This window comes from Cantharellus anzutake (assembly GCF_015039405.1).
Source record: "Cantharellus anzutake strain C23 chromosome Unknown EI90scaffold_109, whole genome shotgun sequence".
Classification (NCBI taxonomy): domain Eukaryota; kingdom Fungi; phylum Basidiomycota; class Agaricomycetes; order Cantharellales; family Hydnaceae; genus Cantharellus; species Cantharellus anzutake.
In genome coordinates, this window is record NW_024067059.1 from 234,411 (window position 1) to 254,142 (window position 19,732).

Genomic DNA, 19,732 nt, shown 5'->3' on the forward strand with positions numbered 1-19,732 from the left:
AATAAGCACCGAGTCTGTGCTGTCTGACATCAACATGCCTGCTGCCAACCACACTGAATCATTCTGCTGCACTGCCACACCCACTGTCGCCATTACTCCATCCCCAGCTCCAACACATCCGCTCCATAACATGTTGTCACCTTCGTCATCGACATGCCTGTGTCAGGGCATGCCACTCCGCTCCACGCTGCACCCTCCTGCTGCTCCTCTTTCCTTCTTCTCCCTCTTTCCCTTTCTCCTTTGTCTTCCTTCTTCCCTTCTTTCCTTTCTTTCTTTATATGGACGACCTCTCCCCTTACCCATGTAGCACGGACATGTCCAGCGCCGAGTACCCTGCGTGGATACTGCGCCGCCAGATACACCGCACATCTTCACTTGTACTTCTCCCCTCTGACACCCGGGACCGCCCGCGGAGCCATCCGCAATAACCCAGCTCCACCCGGGCTGACATGGCACCCCCCACATGACCCGTTCCCACCTGTATATAAACCGAGCCGAAGCAGAACCGAAGAAGCAGCCTTCTTCTCACTACTGCTTCAGGCAAGTGTCTTACTTTAGTTTGGCTTAGTCTTTCATCCTAATAACAATCACTACTGCTTCAGCCTAAGAAGCTGGACAGGGATGCGAGCCCGAGTGAGGGCCATTCGCTATACATTCCCACCACTCCACCGCCGCCTGGGCCACTACCCCCACCTCTCCTGTACTGTCCCTGACAGCCTGTCAACATTAATTTCCCATTGGCTGCATTGTGTCTGGCTACACGCTGCATATTGCAGCTTATTCATGAGCCAACATGACTGGGATACTCCCATCATTGCTTGTGCTGCTGCTGCCACCTGTGTCAAAAACCCCATACAGGGGCATGAGTCTGAATGCAGGTGGGGCTCAACTAGAGGGGTTCCGAGAGCTCTGGTAGTGAACCAAAGCTTCTCCAGGAAGCCCGAGTCTGCTGGGTGGTACAAGAGGCTCTAAGAAGGATGCAGCCTCAGTGACTCGGAGGGAGCGCTGTGCCTCCATTATGTCTCAGTTAGTCCTTTTATTTCATATGTCTGAGGTATCTTGTAGGAGGGGGTCAGGATTCACTCATAGAGGGACTTGGGGTAAGTTTAGTCAAGATTAGAACTGGGGTACAATGGGTTCTAATCTACTGGTATATTTAAGAGGGAGGAGGAGAAGGACTTCAGTCAAAGTCTGAGTGATAATGACAGGTACTGATACCCCCGCCTCCGCTGGGCAATACATTCGCTTGCCCTGCAAGCCCACCTTCGGGCCTATCCCTCCTTTCCGTTTCTGGATTATCGCCTACCATTCCGCTAACCCTGTAACCCGACTTGTTGGTAATATTCAATCGGCTAATGTTTAACCCCGTTAGCTCCGCTCCGCTTGGCCCCGTTGTTTACAGGCCCACCCCCACTGTAACTATATATACTTGACTTGTAAATAGGTTACACCTCAGTAATAAAATTGACTAGAGTTGACCCCCTTTAGTTCTTGCTGCCAGTAAGTAAGTTAGGGCACGGACGTGTAACTTGGCACAGCACTCCTGGCATAAGTCGTTGAGGCTGAAGCCCTCCACCATGGAGACATTCCTTCGTCTCAATCTGGTCTCTGACAGCAGAGGTCTGTTGGAGCACGCTGAAGGAGAGAACAAAGGAAGGTCAGTCGGGAGGTTCTAACAAGACCACCACCAATCTGTTCCCTGGTTCTTTAGTTTGGATGGGGAAGTGTACTAGTAGATTTGTTGTAAATATAGTACTAATCCAGGTGTTTTGGCCAACTCTATTTTATGGGTTAGTCTAAAGTCTCTGAGAAATGACTTACAGATGAACAAAGCCCTGTGGAGCTGTTGTCAGGGCTCGGTCCTCGATCAGGGACAGCCCGACCTCAGTCCTAGGTGTGTGCGGTGTTCCAGGTGGTTGGGCGCTAGACCCTGTCCTCAGCTCCTCAAACTCACTGAAGGGACTAAGCGGGGATTGAGTTGAGAAGAAGGGTAAGTTTCCCTATTCCCCGCTTGGCTACTATAAAAAGGAAGTGTACTGTACAGTTCATAACGTGACTCCGGGTAGAAGCCGAGCATGTTCCCACGACTCGGAAAAGGTGTCACATGGGTTAAGGCAAGTTGCTCGCCTTAACCCACGTGATTTTTCCCACGGGCTCACATGCGGGCTGAAGCTGTGAGAGGTATGTAGGGATGGGGAGGTCTGGGGAGTGGGGGAAGTCTGGGAAGGTGGTTCTGGGGTGTGGTTGGGTGCCCTGACAGCGGGGTCAGGGGCCGATCCCTGACAGCTGTTCCCTTCATGTAATTTCTCAATTTATCTAGATATAATTCTGCATAGGATTGTTAACTTTGGAATTTTAACCTGAAGTAAATCTTCTACTTGGTGAATTTTCAAAGATTCTACTCCGTCAATCGGTTTATATTGTGTCTGAAGTGTTCCTTGGCCTTGTCTTATTTTTGTCTTATTTTTATTGCTTGTGTTAACAGTAGCAACATAACTGTTTTGTTACACTTTGAAATCTGGAGTGTTAACCAGCTCTCCTGTTGAAATATTTACTTAATATCTCTCTCCCTAATTGCTGCCTTTTACTACAGTGGCAATCTTAACCATATTTCACTTTTTCGCACAGGAGTGATAACCAGAAATGCTTGAGAAAAATAATACCCTATTTTCTTACTTCTCTGAGGGGGGCGTAAAGTCACAGAAAGGGTCTCCCTTTTATACTCCTTGGGTTACCTTCCTTTTTCATGCTCCACCTCATATTTACAGGATTTATTTACAGTGTATTTTTGTCAGAGACCAGATCCAGGACAATGTAGGCGGGCACAGCCAGTATGTAAGGAGTGGTAACCCCACCCCTTAATTCCTATCTTCATTCTATATGTGTCTCATAATAAACATGTATAAACAATGTATATACAATAATGTGGGAATTTGGGAAAAGGAACAGAACTCCTTTTCCTCCCCATTGTTGATAATTAAAGCTCCATACAGCTCAACTTTATTGACTACCTGAGGATTGAGGAGAACTGGGGTTGGAACCTACACCAACCCCTTACATGGTACCACGCAAACAAGCTGATTATCACAATTCTATCACCCATGTGAAGCACCCCACTCCCAAAACACAAAGCGGTGGAATATGCGGGTGACAGTTGCCAAATTTGGAAACTTGTTGCGGGACGAGGGAGACGTCCCCGTGGCAGAGGGCTTTGGCCTCAGTGACTTAGACCAGGAGCGCTGTGCCTAGTTACACATCCATGCCCTAATTTACTAACTGGCAACAAGAACTAGAAGGGGGATAACTCTAGTTGATTTTATCACTAGGGTGTAACCTATCTACAAGTTATGTATATATAGTTACATGGGGGGCGGTGTAATGGGTCTATCCAACTAGACTCGCAACTCAGGTCTAGGGGGGTAGGTCTCTCTCTATCTCTCAAGTAGGTGTGGGTCCTGCAAGTACGGTGCTGATACTCTGTCTAACCTCTAACTAACTCTGTACAGTTGTCATGGAAGAGTCCGATACAAATATAAAAGGAAAGTCACATGTGTGAATGAATGAAAATAGTAAGGAAAATAAAGAAAAAGCCATATCTCCTCAACCACTCCACCAAATCCGACGATCTTAAACTCGTCAGAACCACCTCCACATTCTCTACAACTCCTACTATTAGCACGACTCACCAATCCTAGTCCCTGATGCAGTAGGGGGTGAAATGTGTGATAAGTGTTGGTTTGACCTGCACGGACTTGTCCCCACAACAACGCTGTCAGGTGGAGCTCGGTGTTCCGGGTCATCTGATGGTGGGTCGGAGCCAGACCAGAGGTGGAGTGGAGCTCCAAGGGTGACGGGGTGTTGAAGGGACTCAGCTTCAGCGACTTGGAATGGAGCACTGCACCCGGTACGTTCTCGTTGTCCCCAATTTGTCAGGGGGTGTTATGGAAATGGGAATTTCCCATTTCTAGCCTCTTATGAGCCCTGTGTACTATAATATCACGTGACATGTAAATAGTAACAACCTAACCATCAATTACTACCCAAAAACACTCCTGTCCATGTTATTGTAAACACCACTGTTTAACTTCTGTTACATTAACTGTAACATTCTTTCGATGTCACGGCCCTCTCCTGCACCCGAACACTATAGAAATGGGCCAATTAGGCCCCATTTTTATAACAGGGGGGGCTGGCGATGGAGGAACCGAGGCCACCAGCAGAAGGGGGCCAGAGGCCCCCCCCTCACTACTTAATGGTGGAGGCATTAGCGAGGGTCAATCGTTCGTCACGTGATTCGTTGGGTGTTATACCAAGGCGTCTCTGGGAGTGCCTGTTACTCAGTTCTTAGGAGCAGCAGATGAGTGGGACACGATAGACGTCCTGGAAGAGGTTTTGGAGGGCTGAAGACTGTTTATATTATAACTGGGGGAACTATTTACTAGAGGGGTATGCATGTACATATAGCGGAAACAATTGGATCCGAAGGTAAACAAAGGTTACCAAGGGGAAGGGGAAGTAAATAGAAAGAAGTCCACAAGACAAACAGGAATAGGCGAAAAGCCTGAATTACATCTGAGGTTTTGTGGAGTGAGAGAAATAAAAGCCAACTGAATGGCAAGGTCTGAAAGCATCTATGAACAACCAGGGAACTACAGAGAAAGATGTCTGGAAAGGTCCGGAGCCCGGAAGTTGTAGTCTGGAAGATTGGGGTTGTAGAAAATATCAAATGATAAAACAATAAGATTATCAAGACTGGAGGTAATATAGGAATGAGGAGGTACTGGAGGTGTGGAGACCGGAGGTAGGAAGGAGGGTGGAATGACAAGTTGGGATTCATCAACAATGAGCAAGCCCATCTTCTTCGAACAAGGGGTCCGAGGAGGTGGAGGTATGGTGGTGGAGGTCCGGAGGTGATGCGGATGTAGGTGGGTGGCAGAGTGGGAGAGAGTCGAAAGAGGAGGTAGTCCTAAGGTCGTTGGCATTGACCAGAGGTAGCAGAGAGAGATTGGGAGGGCTAGTGGAGGTCATAGGAGTCATGTATGGATAGAGCGGAGGGAGGCAGAAGATCCAGGATATGACATTACGGCTGTGTGTGAGGGTGATGTGGCACCTGTCATGTGACCCAAGCCGCATGTGTTAGACACTGGTCCGGGGTCGGCACTGAGGGTTGCCGTTGCGGGCTGCTATAGGCCGCGATGGCCGTGATGCCGTGAACAAGGCCCGGGGGTAGGGCATTTGGCCTCAGCAACTCTAAAGGGAGTGCTGTGCCCCCTAGCTGTCTCTTGGCCCTCATTTCGGACTCACTGGGGTTGCCTTGTTGGGGTCAGGACTTAGGGGTCGTGGTCACATCGATATTAGAGCTAAGGTACAATAAAGTATCATACAGGATATATATAGGAGGAAGAAATGAATGGAAGCGGACCCGGGCCGGAGGCCGAAGGGTCCAGAAGCAAACAAGAATAAGGAGCGGGGTTGGCCGCATAGCGGCCGGCAATGACCGAGGGTCAAAACAAACAATAACAGATAAATAAAGGAAAGAGCGTAGGGCCACGATAGCGGCGATGGCATCATAGCGGTGCTGGACTCGGAGTTGGGCTGGAGTCGGGTGCGGGGATGATAGTGGCCCTGTAGGGGCCAAGTGGGCGGGGTAGAGGAGTCGCGCTGGGCACGGTGCCAGAGGCGGACTCAGGGCAGGAAGGTTGGTGTGGCTGTAGGGGAGTCAGCCAGGTGCAGGGGAGCCTAGGGGCAAGCGGGGGAGTGAGCAGGGAGTTCTCAGGGAGGATAGGGCTGAGGTCGGGGCTCGTGCTCACGCTCGCATAGTGGTAACGGGCTCGGGCGGCATCGGGACGGGCGGCTAACAGGCCGGAATGCACGGCCATGACAGCATGTATATAAACGAACCTGAAGTGGGAACCGAAGAAGTAGCCTTCTTCTCAACTTTCCACTTCAGTCTAAGTGGCCAGGGACCATTGTCCCACATCGGGCCCATCAGTATGCATGCCCGATCCACCCCCTGCCAGGCTCTCAGCCCTGGATGCTACACCCATGCTTCCTTGACCCCGGACGAGTCCCTGACAGCCAGCAAGTGGCTTCCTGGACAGACTCGAGACCAAACTAAAAACTCAACTGGGACTTGGTGTCCTATAACTCGGTGTGGATCTCCCTGAGGACACTGTGAGGCTACCTTGCCTCCCTCAAGACTACTGCACTCGACCACGCCTCCAGCACACTTCACTTGGTGACCAGATCTAAACGTGGGGGAGGGGAAATCTCTGTATCTAGCCAATATTATATACAAATGACCCTGAAAACATGTCTGCGAGCTTCCAGCTGTCAGGGACCGACCCGGGGTCGAGAGCGCCTGGGTATATTGCCCAGTGCTGAGGGCCCAGTAGGGTGTGACGTGGGCATGCATGGTAGTGGGCCCAGTACAGATAGGTGTCCCTGGCCACTCAGGCTGAAGTGGGAAATGTGAATTGTTATTAGTAGAAAGGGAAATAAGCTACTTGCCTGAAGTGGGAAATGTGAGAAGAAGGCTACTTCTCAGTTCCCACTTAGGCTATGTTTATATACATGCAGTTGAGGCCACATGGGGGATGCCACATCATCTACAGACACAGCCACGCCCATCTGGGTATCTCCACAAGAGATCCTAGGGGCATCCGGTGCATGGGAAGTTGCCCGATGCACCCGGGTCCGGGCATGTTACATCGCAGTTGGGTCAATGGTACATTGATATAAGGAAAGTCATCCGTGTAATGAAAGAAGAGAAGGAAAAGGAAAGAAGAAAGAAGAAGAAGGAAGGAAGAAGAAGAAAGAAGGGAGGAGGGAGGAAGCAGGGCAGGGGGAGGGTAGAGGTACCAGGTGGAGGATGATGGGATCGGGTGGGTCTGGGCCAGGTGGAGCAGGGTCAGGCGGGTGTGCCCTGACACCAGCATGTTCCATATGACTCATCTGGTCACGTCGCAAGAGAGGGTAGAATAGGAAAAACAATATCACAAGCAACAAAATATAAAACAATAGAAAGTGGCCATGGAAAACCCAACCTGCATCTCCAGCCCAAACCACTCGACACAACTGCGCTCCCTTCATCTCAACCAACTCGCCTAAACTACAGCTATCTAACGCAACAAACCACATCCAATTTGATGGAGAATTGAGTGAGATAGTGTTGAGGTGGGGAATATCTGGCACATTTTTCCTAACTTTCCAACCACATATTGCCATGGTCCCAAAATTGGCACATCCTCCCGACTAGAGGTCAGGATTGTATGGATATGACAAAACACTTGGACACCTAGGGTCCAAGAAAACAGTGGAAACCCTCCATTGATATTTTTGGTGGAAATCGATGAGGAAGGACACTCACAAGTTTTGCAGGTCTTGCGGAACTTGTCAGACAACAAAGAAAAGCACCAAGAGAAATCCTGGACTGCTTCACCCACTCCCGACCCTGGAAACACTGTGGTCATCAATAGCCATGGACTTCACAGGTCCATTCCCAACAAGCTTGGGATATAATTACCTCTGGGTAATCATCTGCAGGTTGACATCCAACGTCCACCTGATCCCGATAAAAACAACAATGAACGCATTAGAACTAGCATTCATATTCCTTCGTGAAGTTGTAGGACTTCACAGTCTATCACACTTGATCATATCAGATCGAGACTCAAAATTCACATCAAAATTTTGGCACGAACTACACCGAATACTCGGTGTGCAGTTGAAATTCACAACTGCATTCCATCTGCAAGGTGACAGCCAAGTGGAGAGAATGATACAAAAAGTAGTACAGATACTACATGCAATGGTCAGACCAGATCAACGCAACTGGGCAGCGAAGCTGTCAATGGCAGAATTCGCAATCAATGTGAGCTCAAATGCATCAACAGGATTTGCCCTGTGTGAATTAATCTATGGCCATATGCCAAAGATGTGCCTAACAGCACCACCCTTGGACAACCCAGGAGTGAACGACTTCACCCAAAAGGCGAAGGAAAACCTAATGGCAGCACACGATGCGATAATACACAATCGTGCTGCCCAAACAATCCAGGTGAATAAGAAAAGACACCCAGACCCACCTTTGAGAAAAGGCAAGCTTGCATACTTATCCATGGATAAGTTGAACCTACCCACAGAAGGGCAGGCAAACTAAAGCCCCTGTATATAGGGCCTTATGAAATTTGGGAAATATTTCCAGAGACATCGAACTACGTCCTCAAGTTGCCACCACAACTTGAACAACGTGGAGTCCACCCAAGATTCCACATATCTTGGCTCACACCTCATGAGCTGAATGACCAAGAAATCTTCCCAAATAGGGAAGTAAACATATTTTACGATTTTGGGGAAGACCCCGATTGTGAAGCAGTAGTTCATGAAATCTTAAACCACACATGGGTTCATAATGAACTCTGGTTTAAGGTCAAATGGGAGCTAGGGGACACCACATGGGAACCCCTAGGAAATTGTAACAACCTCATCCACCTGGACCAGTACCTCACATTACAAAATGTGAGGGAACCGGAAAACCTCCCTATCAAAGAAGATAGGGAACTCTCGGCATCACTATGCCCCCAAAAACAGAGGTGGAAAAAGTGAAGCTGAAGGGTGATTGCCCACAGCCAAGAGCGTGGGAAGATTCTGGGCGAGCAACTTGCCTGTACAGCCACCAATAGACTCTGGGTGAGTAACTTGCCCAGACAGCCACACCATGTGCTAGACATCACATGGGCTAGGCGAGTAACTTGCCTAGACCACATGAACCCCAGGCTCATGTGTAAAACCATACACACTTGCGGTGAATCCCACGCATGCAAGAACCTAAACCCCTCCCACCACCACGAGAAACAAAATGACGAAATGTCATTCTCTGGGGGAGGCAACCCTCAATACAATCCAAACAAGCCACTGGATATCGAGATACAACAACCTGAGGAGCAAGGCTCCTCAGAACAACAACAACACCAGGCACAGATAAGCGCCATGGACTATACGATGCATGCGGCACAAATGAGTGCTGTGAACCAACAACCTTCCACAATGTCATATCTGTACATACCCGATCCCGATCCGACTACCGGACCCCCATCTTCACCACCTCCGGAGTTCTACCCTACCACTGTCCATTCCGATATTCACCTTCGGACCTGACACCACTCCTCCTCTTACCCCTCATGTCACCTCCACCCTTCCATCCTTCTCCCACCCTACTTCCGTCACTCTCCCACCCTATCCCCACCCGCCCCGATACTCACCTCGGACCGAACATCACTCCTCTTGCCACCCTCCTCCTTTCACTCCTCCTCTTACTCCTCCACTCCTCATGACACCTCCACCCCTCCGTCACTCTCCTACCCTATTCCTGTCTGCTCCGATACTCACCTTCGGACCTGACACCATTCCTCTCCTCCACTCCTCACCCTGCTCCTTTCTTCTCTCTCCTCCCTCTGACCCTCTTCTGCCAAACCTCCGCCAAGTTACTGTCAGGGCATGCCACTCCACCATGTGCCGCACCCTCCCGTTGCTCCTCTTTCCTTCTCTTCCCTCTTTCCCTTTCTCCTTTGTCTTTCTTCTTTCCTTTCTCTCTTTATACGGACGACCTCTCCCCTCACCAGTGTAGCACGGATGTGCCCGACGCCAAGTACTCTGTGTGGGTACTGTGCCGCCAGGTACGCCATGCATCCTCATTTGTACTTCTTTCCTCTGACACTCAGGATCGCCTGCAGAGCCATCCATGATAGCCCAGCTCTACCTGGGCTGACATGGCACCCCACACGTGACCCATTCCCACCTGTATATAAACTGAGCCGAAGCAGAACCGAAGAAGTAGCCTTCTTCTCACTACTGCTTCAGGCAAGTACCTTACTCTAGCTTAGTTTAGTTTAGTCTAGCCTTTCATCCTAATGACAATCACTACTGCTTCAGCCTAAGAAGCTACATAGGGACATAAGCCCAGAGAAGGGCTGCCCACCATACGGTCTCACCACCCCGCTGCCGTCCAGGCTGCTAGCGCCGAGCTTTATGCTGCTACCCCTGCCTCTCTCGAGCTGTCCCTGACAGTTATGACCTTCCGCCGCTGTCCCATACCCTGTACTTGGACACCGCTCGTACCTTCGCTCTGAGATTCCATCATAGTCCCGACCTCGGACTTTGACTCCACCTCAGCTTAAGTCCATTGCATTGGTGACCTCATACTACGTAAACACCATTGCCAACATTCCTCGGACATTCAACCCTGCCTCCATAAGCTCCACAACCTCTGAGCTCCATGGATCATACTCGGCACTTTTGCCGTTTGTAATGTATCTTTCGCATTTTCCCCTCATCCTTATTTGGACTGCTGCTTCTCTCCATTCTAGCCAGTTAGTCATCATCCCCACTTCACCTCATCCTCCTGCCCCTCTGGGCTTCACCCTCCCTATCTCCTTTCGGATGTACCACAAGTTCTAACCTATGACCTTCGGTACCGCTCCACTTCTGTCATCCCTTTGTTCCCGTTCAGATGCCTTTGTTCCGATTCGGACCCCCTTTGATTTCCTTGTGCTATCGTCTCCCTATTATATACAGGCGCTTGCACATACTCGTTTTGGACCTTCAGTCTAAAATCGACCTGAAATGCCCCCTAGAGACTTCCTGCTTTCCGCCTCTGAAATTAAGGACCAAATAGACAAACAGCAATGGCACAGCGCTCTGCATGAGTTGCTGAGGCCAAGGTCCCTCCTTGCTAAGTCTCCGGTTCCCCTCCGGAATTGTCTGCCTTCGCCCAGTTCTAACACACAATGCCAATAGGCACCACATACCCCCAGCCTTCCCAAAGGGGCTTTCAACCATACACAGTGCAAACTGCACCGATGGGGCAACAAGCGCCATTCCAGGGGCAGCAATTGCTGCTGCAGCCCCAGGCATACTTCCCTGGCCAAATCACTCCCTGAGTCGGCCAATTTGGCCCAGGTCCGACAACACCCCAGCCAAATATAGGCTGGGAATCAGCTATTGCATCAGCGGTAGCTGCCCAGACAGGTCAACTCCATCAGGAGTTGAAAGAGATGAAGTCCCTCACAGGAGGGAGACAAGGGAGCAACAGTGGCTCCTCATCCAGGCCATCCAAACAGGCACGGTCTGTGTCATATCCATCCACAGCCATCGACTTCCACTACCTCTGATCTCTCCGGACTACCTCTGCTCCTTCTTCACTAACCTTGGAGCTCCCATATTCCGCAATCACCTCCGCTTCCCTCGATGGTCACCACCCCCTCTTTTCAATATATTACCTATGCCTCCCTAAGTATGGAGCCCCGAAGGCTTCCAGACAGCTCCGACGTCCGCTAGCGCACCCCTGCCTCCGCTGGGCAATACATTCGCTTGCCCTGCAAGCCCACCTTCGGGCCTATCCCTCCTTTCCGTTTCTGGGTTATCGCCTACCATTCCGCAAACCCCGTAACCCGACTTGTCAGTAATATTCAATCGGCTAATGTTTAACCCCATTAGCTCTGCTCCGCTTGGCCCTGTCATTTACAGGCCTGCCCCCGCTGTAACTATATATACTTGACTTGTAAACAGGTTACACCTCAGTAATAAAATCGACTAGAGTTGACCCCCTTTAGTTCTGGTTGCCACTTAGTAAGTTAGGGCACGGACATGTTACTTGGCACAGCGCTCCTGGCATAAGTCGCTGAGGCCGAAGCCCTCCACCACGGAGACATTCCTTCGTCTCGATCTGGTCTCTGACAGTCTGACAACTCGGGGGTGTCAGATGACACCTGCGATAATTGCACCCATTGGAGGCATGAATACAATAGAGCATGCAGAGATGCCAAAGGTATCTTTGCCTCTCTGAGAGATACAGAGAGAGAAGTCGATCTCCAGAAGAGGGAGATTGAATTATTAAAATGCAAGCTCGAAGAGGCATGCACACTGGCAGATCTTGCTGCCAAACCCATTATGATGGGGGCCTCCCAGGTCAGGGGGAGGGGATACAGTGCTGGGCATCAAGGTCATCTTCACGCAGTCCTACCTCAAGGGAATGGCCCTCAATTGGTTCAAGCCGGATCTATTATTCGATTAAAATTCTACGCTTCGTCTGCGATGGATGAATAACTATCAAGAGTTCGTCAACGAACTTCAGACCAACTTCGGTCCTCACGATCCTGTGGGCGACGCCGAAGTTCAACTAATGACCCTGGACATGAAGGACAGGCACCACATCAATAAGTACGTCGTCGAGTTCAACCAACATGCCTCTCAACTTCATGGTTACAGGGAAGCCGCGCTCCATCGTTTTTTCTATAACGGATTGCCGGAACGTATCAAGGACAATATTGCCAGAGTAGGTAAACCTTCTACTCTTTCAGAACTTTGCACCTTGTTGCAAACTTTCAATGCGCGCTATTGGGAGCGTAAATCGGAAGTGACACATCATGCGAAACCCTCCTCCTCTAACGTTTTTGACAAGCCCACCGCCGCTTCTCGTTCCGACCCCGTTCCTTCTTCCTCCTCTTTCAACTCCACTTCCGGTAGCAAGCCTCCGAAGGACAATAAGAAGTCCGAGGCCAGCTCTGCCAAGCCGGACCTTTCATCAAAACTCGGAGACAACGGCAAGCTCACGCCACAAGAGTGTAAGTGTCATTGTTATGGAAATGGGAAATTCCCATTTTTAGCCTCTTATGGCCTCTGTACAGTATATTATCACGTGACATGTATATAATAACAACTGAACCATCAACAATCACCAAAAGCCACCCTTTGTTAATGTCATTGTAAAGACAATTGTTAAACCTCTGTTACATTAACTGTAACACTATTTCCATGTCACAGCCACTCCCTGCACCCGGACGCTATAGAAATGGGCCAATTAGGCCCCATTTTTATAACAGTCATCTTGATGAGAAACTTTGTATGTTCTGCGGTCAGTCTGGCCACATGGTCAAGGACTGTCCGAAGTCTTCTTCTCATGCGTCTAAGGCCCGTTCGGCCCAGACCGAGGAGCAAGGATCCGCTTCCGCAGAGACAAAAAATTAGTCCGCACCCCCATGGACTCCGCACGGACCGGGGGTTGTGATTCTTCCCTCCGTGCACTCAAAGAAGTGCGTTTAAACGCGTCTTCCATCTCTGACTTATCCTCCTTCCATATTCCCGTTTCTTTTTCTCTTTCAAATGGTCTATTTTCTCCTCTCAATGTTGACCCTTCGGTTAATGTTCTACCCGTTGTAGATAGTGTTGCTGATGTACCACTCTCTCCTCCGCCCCCTCCGACTACTTCCGTAGATCGATCCACCTCTTTCCATTTCTCTTCTTTCTCTTCTTCTGTCTCTTCTCCTCCATCCAATGATAGGACACACAATAAACTCTTCCGCACCTATGAGAATGTACCCGCACTCATAGACTCTGGGTCTTCAGACTGCTTCATCGACGACACATTCGTAAAGAAGTTGGCCTTGAAGACATATCAGATAAAACCCCTACAACTACACCTATTCGATGGTAGCACTAACTCAATCATAACCTGTGCCGTTGATATTCCCCTCCACTTCGCTTCCGGTAACATCACTCCCACAACTTTCTTTGTCACATCGCTGGATGGATCATGTTCCCTAGTCCTAGGACACAACTGGCTTACCCGCTACAATCCGTTGATTGACTGGGTCTCAAGCAGTATTACGTTCCGAACTTCCGAACCTACCAAGACAGTTACTCCGAGCTCTCCCCCGTCGTCTCCGGTATCACTGCCGTCGTCCGACATCCAACCATCTGATGTTCCACCAGCACCTCAGCCCCAGGCTCCCACTCCTCCATTACCATCTATCAAGTTCGTCAGCTGTTCCGCATTTGCGAAGGCTTGTCGACTTGAAGGATTGGTATCCTTCAGCCTAACCATCCCCTCCGAGGACAGCCGCTTAAGGGCTGCCTCATCCCACACCAATTCCGTTGACCTCTCGGCTGTTCCGAAGGAGTATCATGGATGTGTTCAGTAAGAGCAAAGCCTCGACGCTGGCACCGCACCGAGAGCACGACCTGAAGATCGACCTTGAGGAAGGCACTTCACCACCCTTGGGTACTATGTACTCTCTCTCTACTTCGGAACTTGAGGCTCTCTGGGCATTCTTAGATGAACACCTAGCCTCCGGGTTCATTCGTCCCACTACTTCCGCTCACACAGCACCGGTCCTCTTCATCCGCAAGAAGGACAGATCCCTCTGTCTTTGCGTTGACTTCTGAGGGCTGAACAAGATCACCAAAAAGGATCGCTACCCACTTCCCTGCATCTCAGACCTCCTTGACGCCCCTAGCCGTGCCTCAGTCTATACCAGACTCGACCTCCGGCATGCCTACCACCTGGTTCGCATTGCAGCAGGCGACGAATGGAAGACTTCCTTCTGCATGCGCTATGGCTCCTACGAGTGGCTTGTCATGCCATTCGGTCTCACGAATGCACCCATGGCCTTCCAGCGATTCGTCAACACGATCTTTGCCGACCTCTTGGACGTTTCTGTGGTAGTCTACCTAGATGACATCCTTACCTACTCGGAAGACATGGCTTCACACCAGGAGCATGTCCGAGAAGTTCTTAGGAGACTCCGCAAACACGGCCTATATGCCAACCCAAAGAAATGCAAATTTCATATGGACACTACGGAATATCTCGGATACTGCCTTTCTCCCTCCAGACTCACCATGTCCATCGAGAAGGTTAAAGCCATCCAAGATTGGCCCGAGCCCCATAAAGTCAAGGATGTCCAGTCCTTCCTTGGCTTCGCTAACTTCTATCGGCGTTTCATCCACCAATACTCCAACATTGTGGTCCCCTTGACGTGCCTTATGCATAAAGGAGCCCCCTGGTTATTCTCCAACGACTGTCGCTCCGCTTTCAACACCTTGAAAGAAGCCTTCACTTCTGCTCCTATCCTGACACATTGGTTACCTGACGCCCCCCTCATTGTAGAAACCGATGCCTCCGATTACGCGATCTCTGGAATCCTGTCCATCCATTGTGATGACAGAGAGATTCGCCCCGTCGCTTTCCACTCTAGAACACTCTCGGTGCCGGAGCTCAATTACGACACCCATGATAAGGAACTGCTCGCCATCCATGATGCATTCCAATCGTGGCATCACTACCTTGAAGGTTCAGGAACTCCAATCAATGTCGTCACCGACCACAAGAACCTCAAGTATTTCTCCACCACCAAACTCTTGACCTGGTGGCAAGCCCGCTGGTCAGAGTTCCTCTCCCAGTTCCACATGACTGTCCGATTCTGTCCCGGAAGACTCGGAGTAAAACCAGATGCATTGACTAGACGCTGGGACGTCTATCCCAAAGAAGGGGATATGGACTACGCTCGCGTCAATCCACAGAACTTCCAACCGGTCTTCACTTCGGAGCAGCTCACTGCATCCTTACGAGCCATGTTCCTAGCTGCCACAGTAATCCGAGCAGCCATACTTGTTGACACAGAGGCTCTCCATTGAGACATTCTAGCCTCCCTCTCCTCCGATACCACAATCTCTTCTCATCTCGCCTCCCCCAACCTCCCCAATTCCCGCTGGTCTGTTGGTGCTGAAGGCCTGTTAAGGCTGGACAACCGCATTTACGTTCCGGATTCCAACGATCTCCATCTCTGCGTTTTGCAAGACAAACATGACCACCAACTTTCCGGACACTTCAGTCAAAACCGGACTCTGGATCTAGTACGTCGTGAGTATACCTGGCTGGGCATCCGTAACTTCGTCAAGAGCTACATGTCCTCCTGCACTTCTTGTGCCCGTGCCAAAGTCCCCCATCACAAGCCTTATGGCTTGCTCAAGCAACTCCCCATCCCCGAACATCCTTGGAACTCCATCTCCATGGATTTCATCAAACAGCTACCCTCCTCTTCCGGATTCACTTCCATCTTGGTCATCGTGGACCACCTGTCCAAACAGTGCATCTTCATTCCTACCCATGATACCATCACCTCTCCGGAACTGGCCAAGCTCTTCCTCCTCCATGTGTTCTCCAAGCACGGAGTTCCTTCCCACGTCACCTCCGACAGGGGTCCGGAGTTCGTTTCTCATTTCTTCTGTTCACTTGGTAAGGCCCTCGACATCCGCCTCCACTTCACCTCCGGTTATCATCCGGAAGGAGACAGACAGACCGAATGGATGAACCAGACGCTCGAGCAGTACCTGTGCATCTACAGTAACTACCAGCAGGACAATTGGTCCAAACTCCTACCTCTTGCGGAGTTCGCATACAACAATGCTCCAAATGCCACCACAGGCGTCTCTCTGTTCTTTGCCAACAAAGGCTACCATCTGAACATCACCGTTCATCTGGAGCGAGACCTAACATCAGTACATGCCCAGGAGTACTCTGTAGATCTCAACTCCCTCCATCACTTCCTCTGCAAGGAAATGCACCTCGCTCAGATCCGTTATCAGGGCCGGCAGACTCCCATCGGAGTCCTGCCCCAGCTTTCGAGGTAGGAACCTCGGTCTATGTAAAGGCCAAGTATTTCCACTCCACCCGACCTTCCAAAAAGCTCTCTGAGAAAAACCTCAGCCCATTCGAGATCATTGTCCACATTGGAACTCACTCCCTCACTCTCCGCCTGCCAGAAAACATGCGAGCCATTCACCTGGTATTCCATGTCTCGCAGATCGAACCCTCCGTCCCGAACGTCATTCCGAACCGCCACCAGCCACCTCCGCCTCCCATAGAAATCGAAGGTGAGATCGAGTTCGAGATCGAAGAGATACTCGACTCAAAGATTGACCGACGTAGACGCAACAAGTTGCTCTACCTGGTCAAGTGGCTAGGCTATGAAGGGACCAACGAGGAGACACAATGGCTCCTTGCCGGCGAACTCGATCACGCCTCTGACCTCGTCGAAGCATTCCACTCTCGGTACCCAGACAAGCCTGGACCCAAAGCTCCTTAGGAACCCGACTCCTCTCCCATCTCTCCCTTTCTCTCCACTCCTCACTTCCATTTTCATTTTTCTGTAAGTACAGCTCCCCTCGTCTTTCTAATTCTGGGCCTTCAAGGGTTCAGGCCTAAGAAGGGGATACTGTCATATCCATACTCGGCCATCGACTTCCACTACCTCCGAACTCTCTGGACTACCTCCGCTCCTTCCTCACTAACCTCAGAGCTCCCATATTCCGCAACCACCTCTGCTTCTCTTCGATGGTCACCACTGTCAGAGACCAGATTCGGGATGGGGGAGTGTCTCCGTGGCGGAGGGCTTTGGCCTCAGCGACTTCTGCCAAGAGCGCTGTGCCTAGTGACACGTCCGTGCCCTAACTTACTGACTGGCAATCAGAACCGAAGGGGGGGGTAACTCTAGTTGATTTGACTACTGGGGTGTAACCTATGTACAAGTGGGATATATATATGGTTACAGCGGAGACGGTTCCGCAATTGGCGGAGCCGAACGGAGCGGAGCTAACGGGGTTTAGACATTAGCCGACTGAATATTACCGACGAGTCGGTTCGCGGGGTTAGCGGAAAGGCAGGTGATAACCCAGAAACGGAAAGGAGGGATAGGCCCGAAGGTGGGCTCTGCAGGGCAGGCGAGTGTATTGCCCAGCGGAGGCGGGGGTGCGCTAGCGGATGTCGGAGCTGTCCGGAAGTCTTCAGGGCTCCGTACTTAGGGAGGTGTAGGTAATAAATTGAAATGAGGGGGTGGTGACCATCGAGGGGTACCGAGAGGATTGCGGAATACGGGGGCTCCGAGGTTAGTGAGGGAGGAGCGGAATTAGACCGGAGGGATCGGAGGAACCGGAAGTCGATGGCCGGGGATGGATATGACAACCACCCCCTCTTTTCAATATATTACCTATGCCTCCCTAAGTATGGAGCCCTGAAGGTTTCTGGACAGCTCCAACGTCCGCTAGCGCACTCCCGCCTCCACTGGGCAATTCACTCGCTTGCCCTGCAAACCCACCTTTGGGCCTATCCCTCCTTTCTGTTTCTGGGTTATTGCCTACCATTCTGCTAACCCCGTAACCCAACTTGTCGGTAATATTCAATCAGCTAATGTTTAACTCCATTAGCTCCGCTCCGCTCGGCCCCGCCATTTACGGGCCAGCCCTCGTTGTAACTATATATATACTCAACTTGTACATAGGTTACACCTCAGTAATAAAATCGACTAGAGTTGACCCCCTTTTAGTTCTGGTTGCCAGTTAGTAAGTTAGGGCACAGACGTGTTACTTGGCACAGTGCTCCTGGCATAAGTCGCTGAGGCCGAAGCCCTCTGCCATGGAGACCTTCCTTTGTCTCGATCTGGTCTCTGACATGGACAGAGTGGGTGCAGACACAGGAGGTGGATTGGTAGTGGGCAGGTGAGGTTCCAAGGAATATGGGAAGTGGCCATTGCGCTTTGCAGTAAGATATGTCTGAACACAGGTGTGAACAGGATCGTCAAGTGGTTTCTCTTCCCCTTGTGACAAATACCAGTGTCATTGGTAAAGACCAGATCAGGAAATCAGACTTACAATTCTCGGGGATCTTCACTGACATCTTGCTGGCATTGTTGCCACCATCTGTGAGAACATTTGAAACTGTGTCTGAATCATCTGGAAGGTAGTTGAGATGTCCATTTTCGATAAAATGATAGACCGCTTCACGACGGCTCTTTGGCAATGGCTTTTCCTCAGCCAGACCTAGAGATAGGCCATGTTCCAAGTGCATCGCTGGTCTTTGTTCTTTATGAAATATTCTCTATCAAGTTGTTTGCTGTCGGACATCGTGGCTGAGGGTGGCAGCAAGAGGTAACCTCTAGCCCTACAGTCATTCCGCACATCCTATATACCACGATGGGCACCATTGAACCCCACAACACCCAACGTCATTGTCATAAACTGATCTGAGGGTTGCTGCCCTTGCTGTGATTGCCGAGGGTGAAGACCCCAGCACTTGAGCTGTTGATCCAAATAAGGAAATCCCTGTCGTGAGCCACAATCTTGCCAACTTTTTAGGTAGAGGATTCACCTGCCCCACTTACCCGTTCGAATCGAAACTGGCAGATTTTTTTGCACTTCGCTGTAATCACCTTTATTGGTGGAATTGACGCCATTCTTGGGGATCGGTCCATTGTTCCACCCCTTGGCTTCGCCAGAATATTGTCCCCACTTTGCAGCAAAGGATCAATGGGAAGAATGGCGGTACTCATGCTATTCCCGCTTTGGGGCATTGGATTGAATTGAGTGATGGCCATTATGGGAGATGCACTGCATCCTCCCTCTCTGGCGATGCTTCTTTGCGGCTTCAGATTGAAGTGAGGCATAGTGTGTAACGCCCCAACCTTCAGAGCCTCGTCCTCGCTTTGTGGCATCAGATCGAAGCAAGGGGTGGTGGGTGTTGTGTAAGATTCTTCAATTGTCAGGACCTCATTCTCACTTTGTGTTATCAGATCGAAGTGAGGGATGGTGGGTGCTGTGTAAGATCCTCCTAGTCTGGGACTCATCAGTGCGGTTCTGAATGCGGATTTTTTTTAAATTGTTGCTAAGGTCTCATAAAGGGTCCTTGTATCTATGTCCCAATTTGTTAATCAATACAATGAATCACGTGCCGGGAAATCTCGGGTTCTCATCTAGTCATGCCTTAGCAGCGTGATGGCGGGGGTGGCCGAATATATTGTATCTATCCTAAAAAACTTGCCATATGAGTGCACTTATCGAGGGCGCATCATCCCTCAAGCAGAATGAATACGACAACAAGCTCGATCAATTTCGTAGGAGT

General features: G+C 50.3%; 1 protein-coding gene across 1 annotated transcript; it reads right to left on the reverse strand.

The window, feature by feature from the left end:
• Positions 1-18,198: 18,198 nt before the first annotated feature.
• On the reverse strand, positions 18,199-18,682 carry EI90DRAFT_3133896 (uncharacterized protein; the record flags this gene model as incomplete). Its single annotated transcript, XM_039064606.1, has 2 exons — positions 18,199-18,431; positions 18,487-18,682. 2 exons carry the CDS (start codon positions 18,680-18,682, stop codon positions 18,199-18,201), a joined length of 429 nt encoding a protein of 142 aa, XP_038909486.1.
• Positions 18,683-19,732: the final 1,050 nt, after the last annotated feature.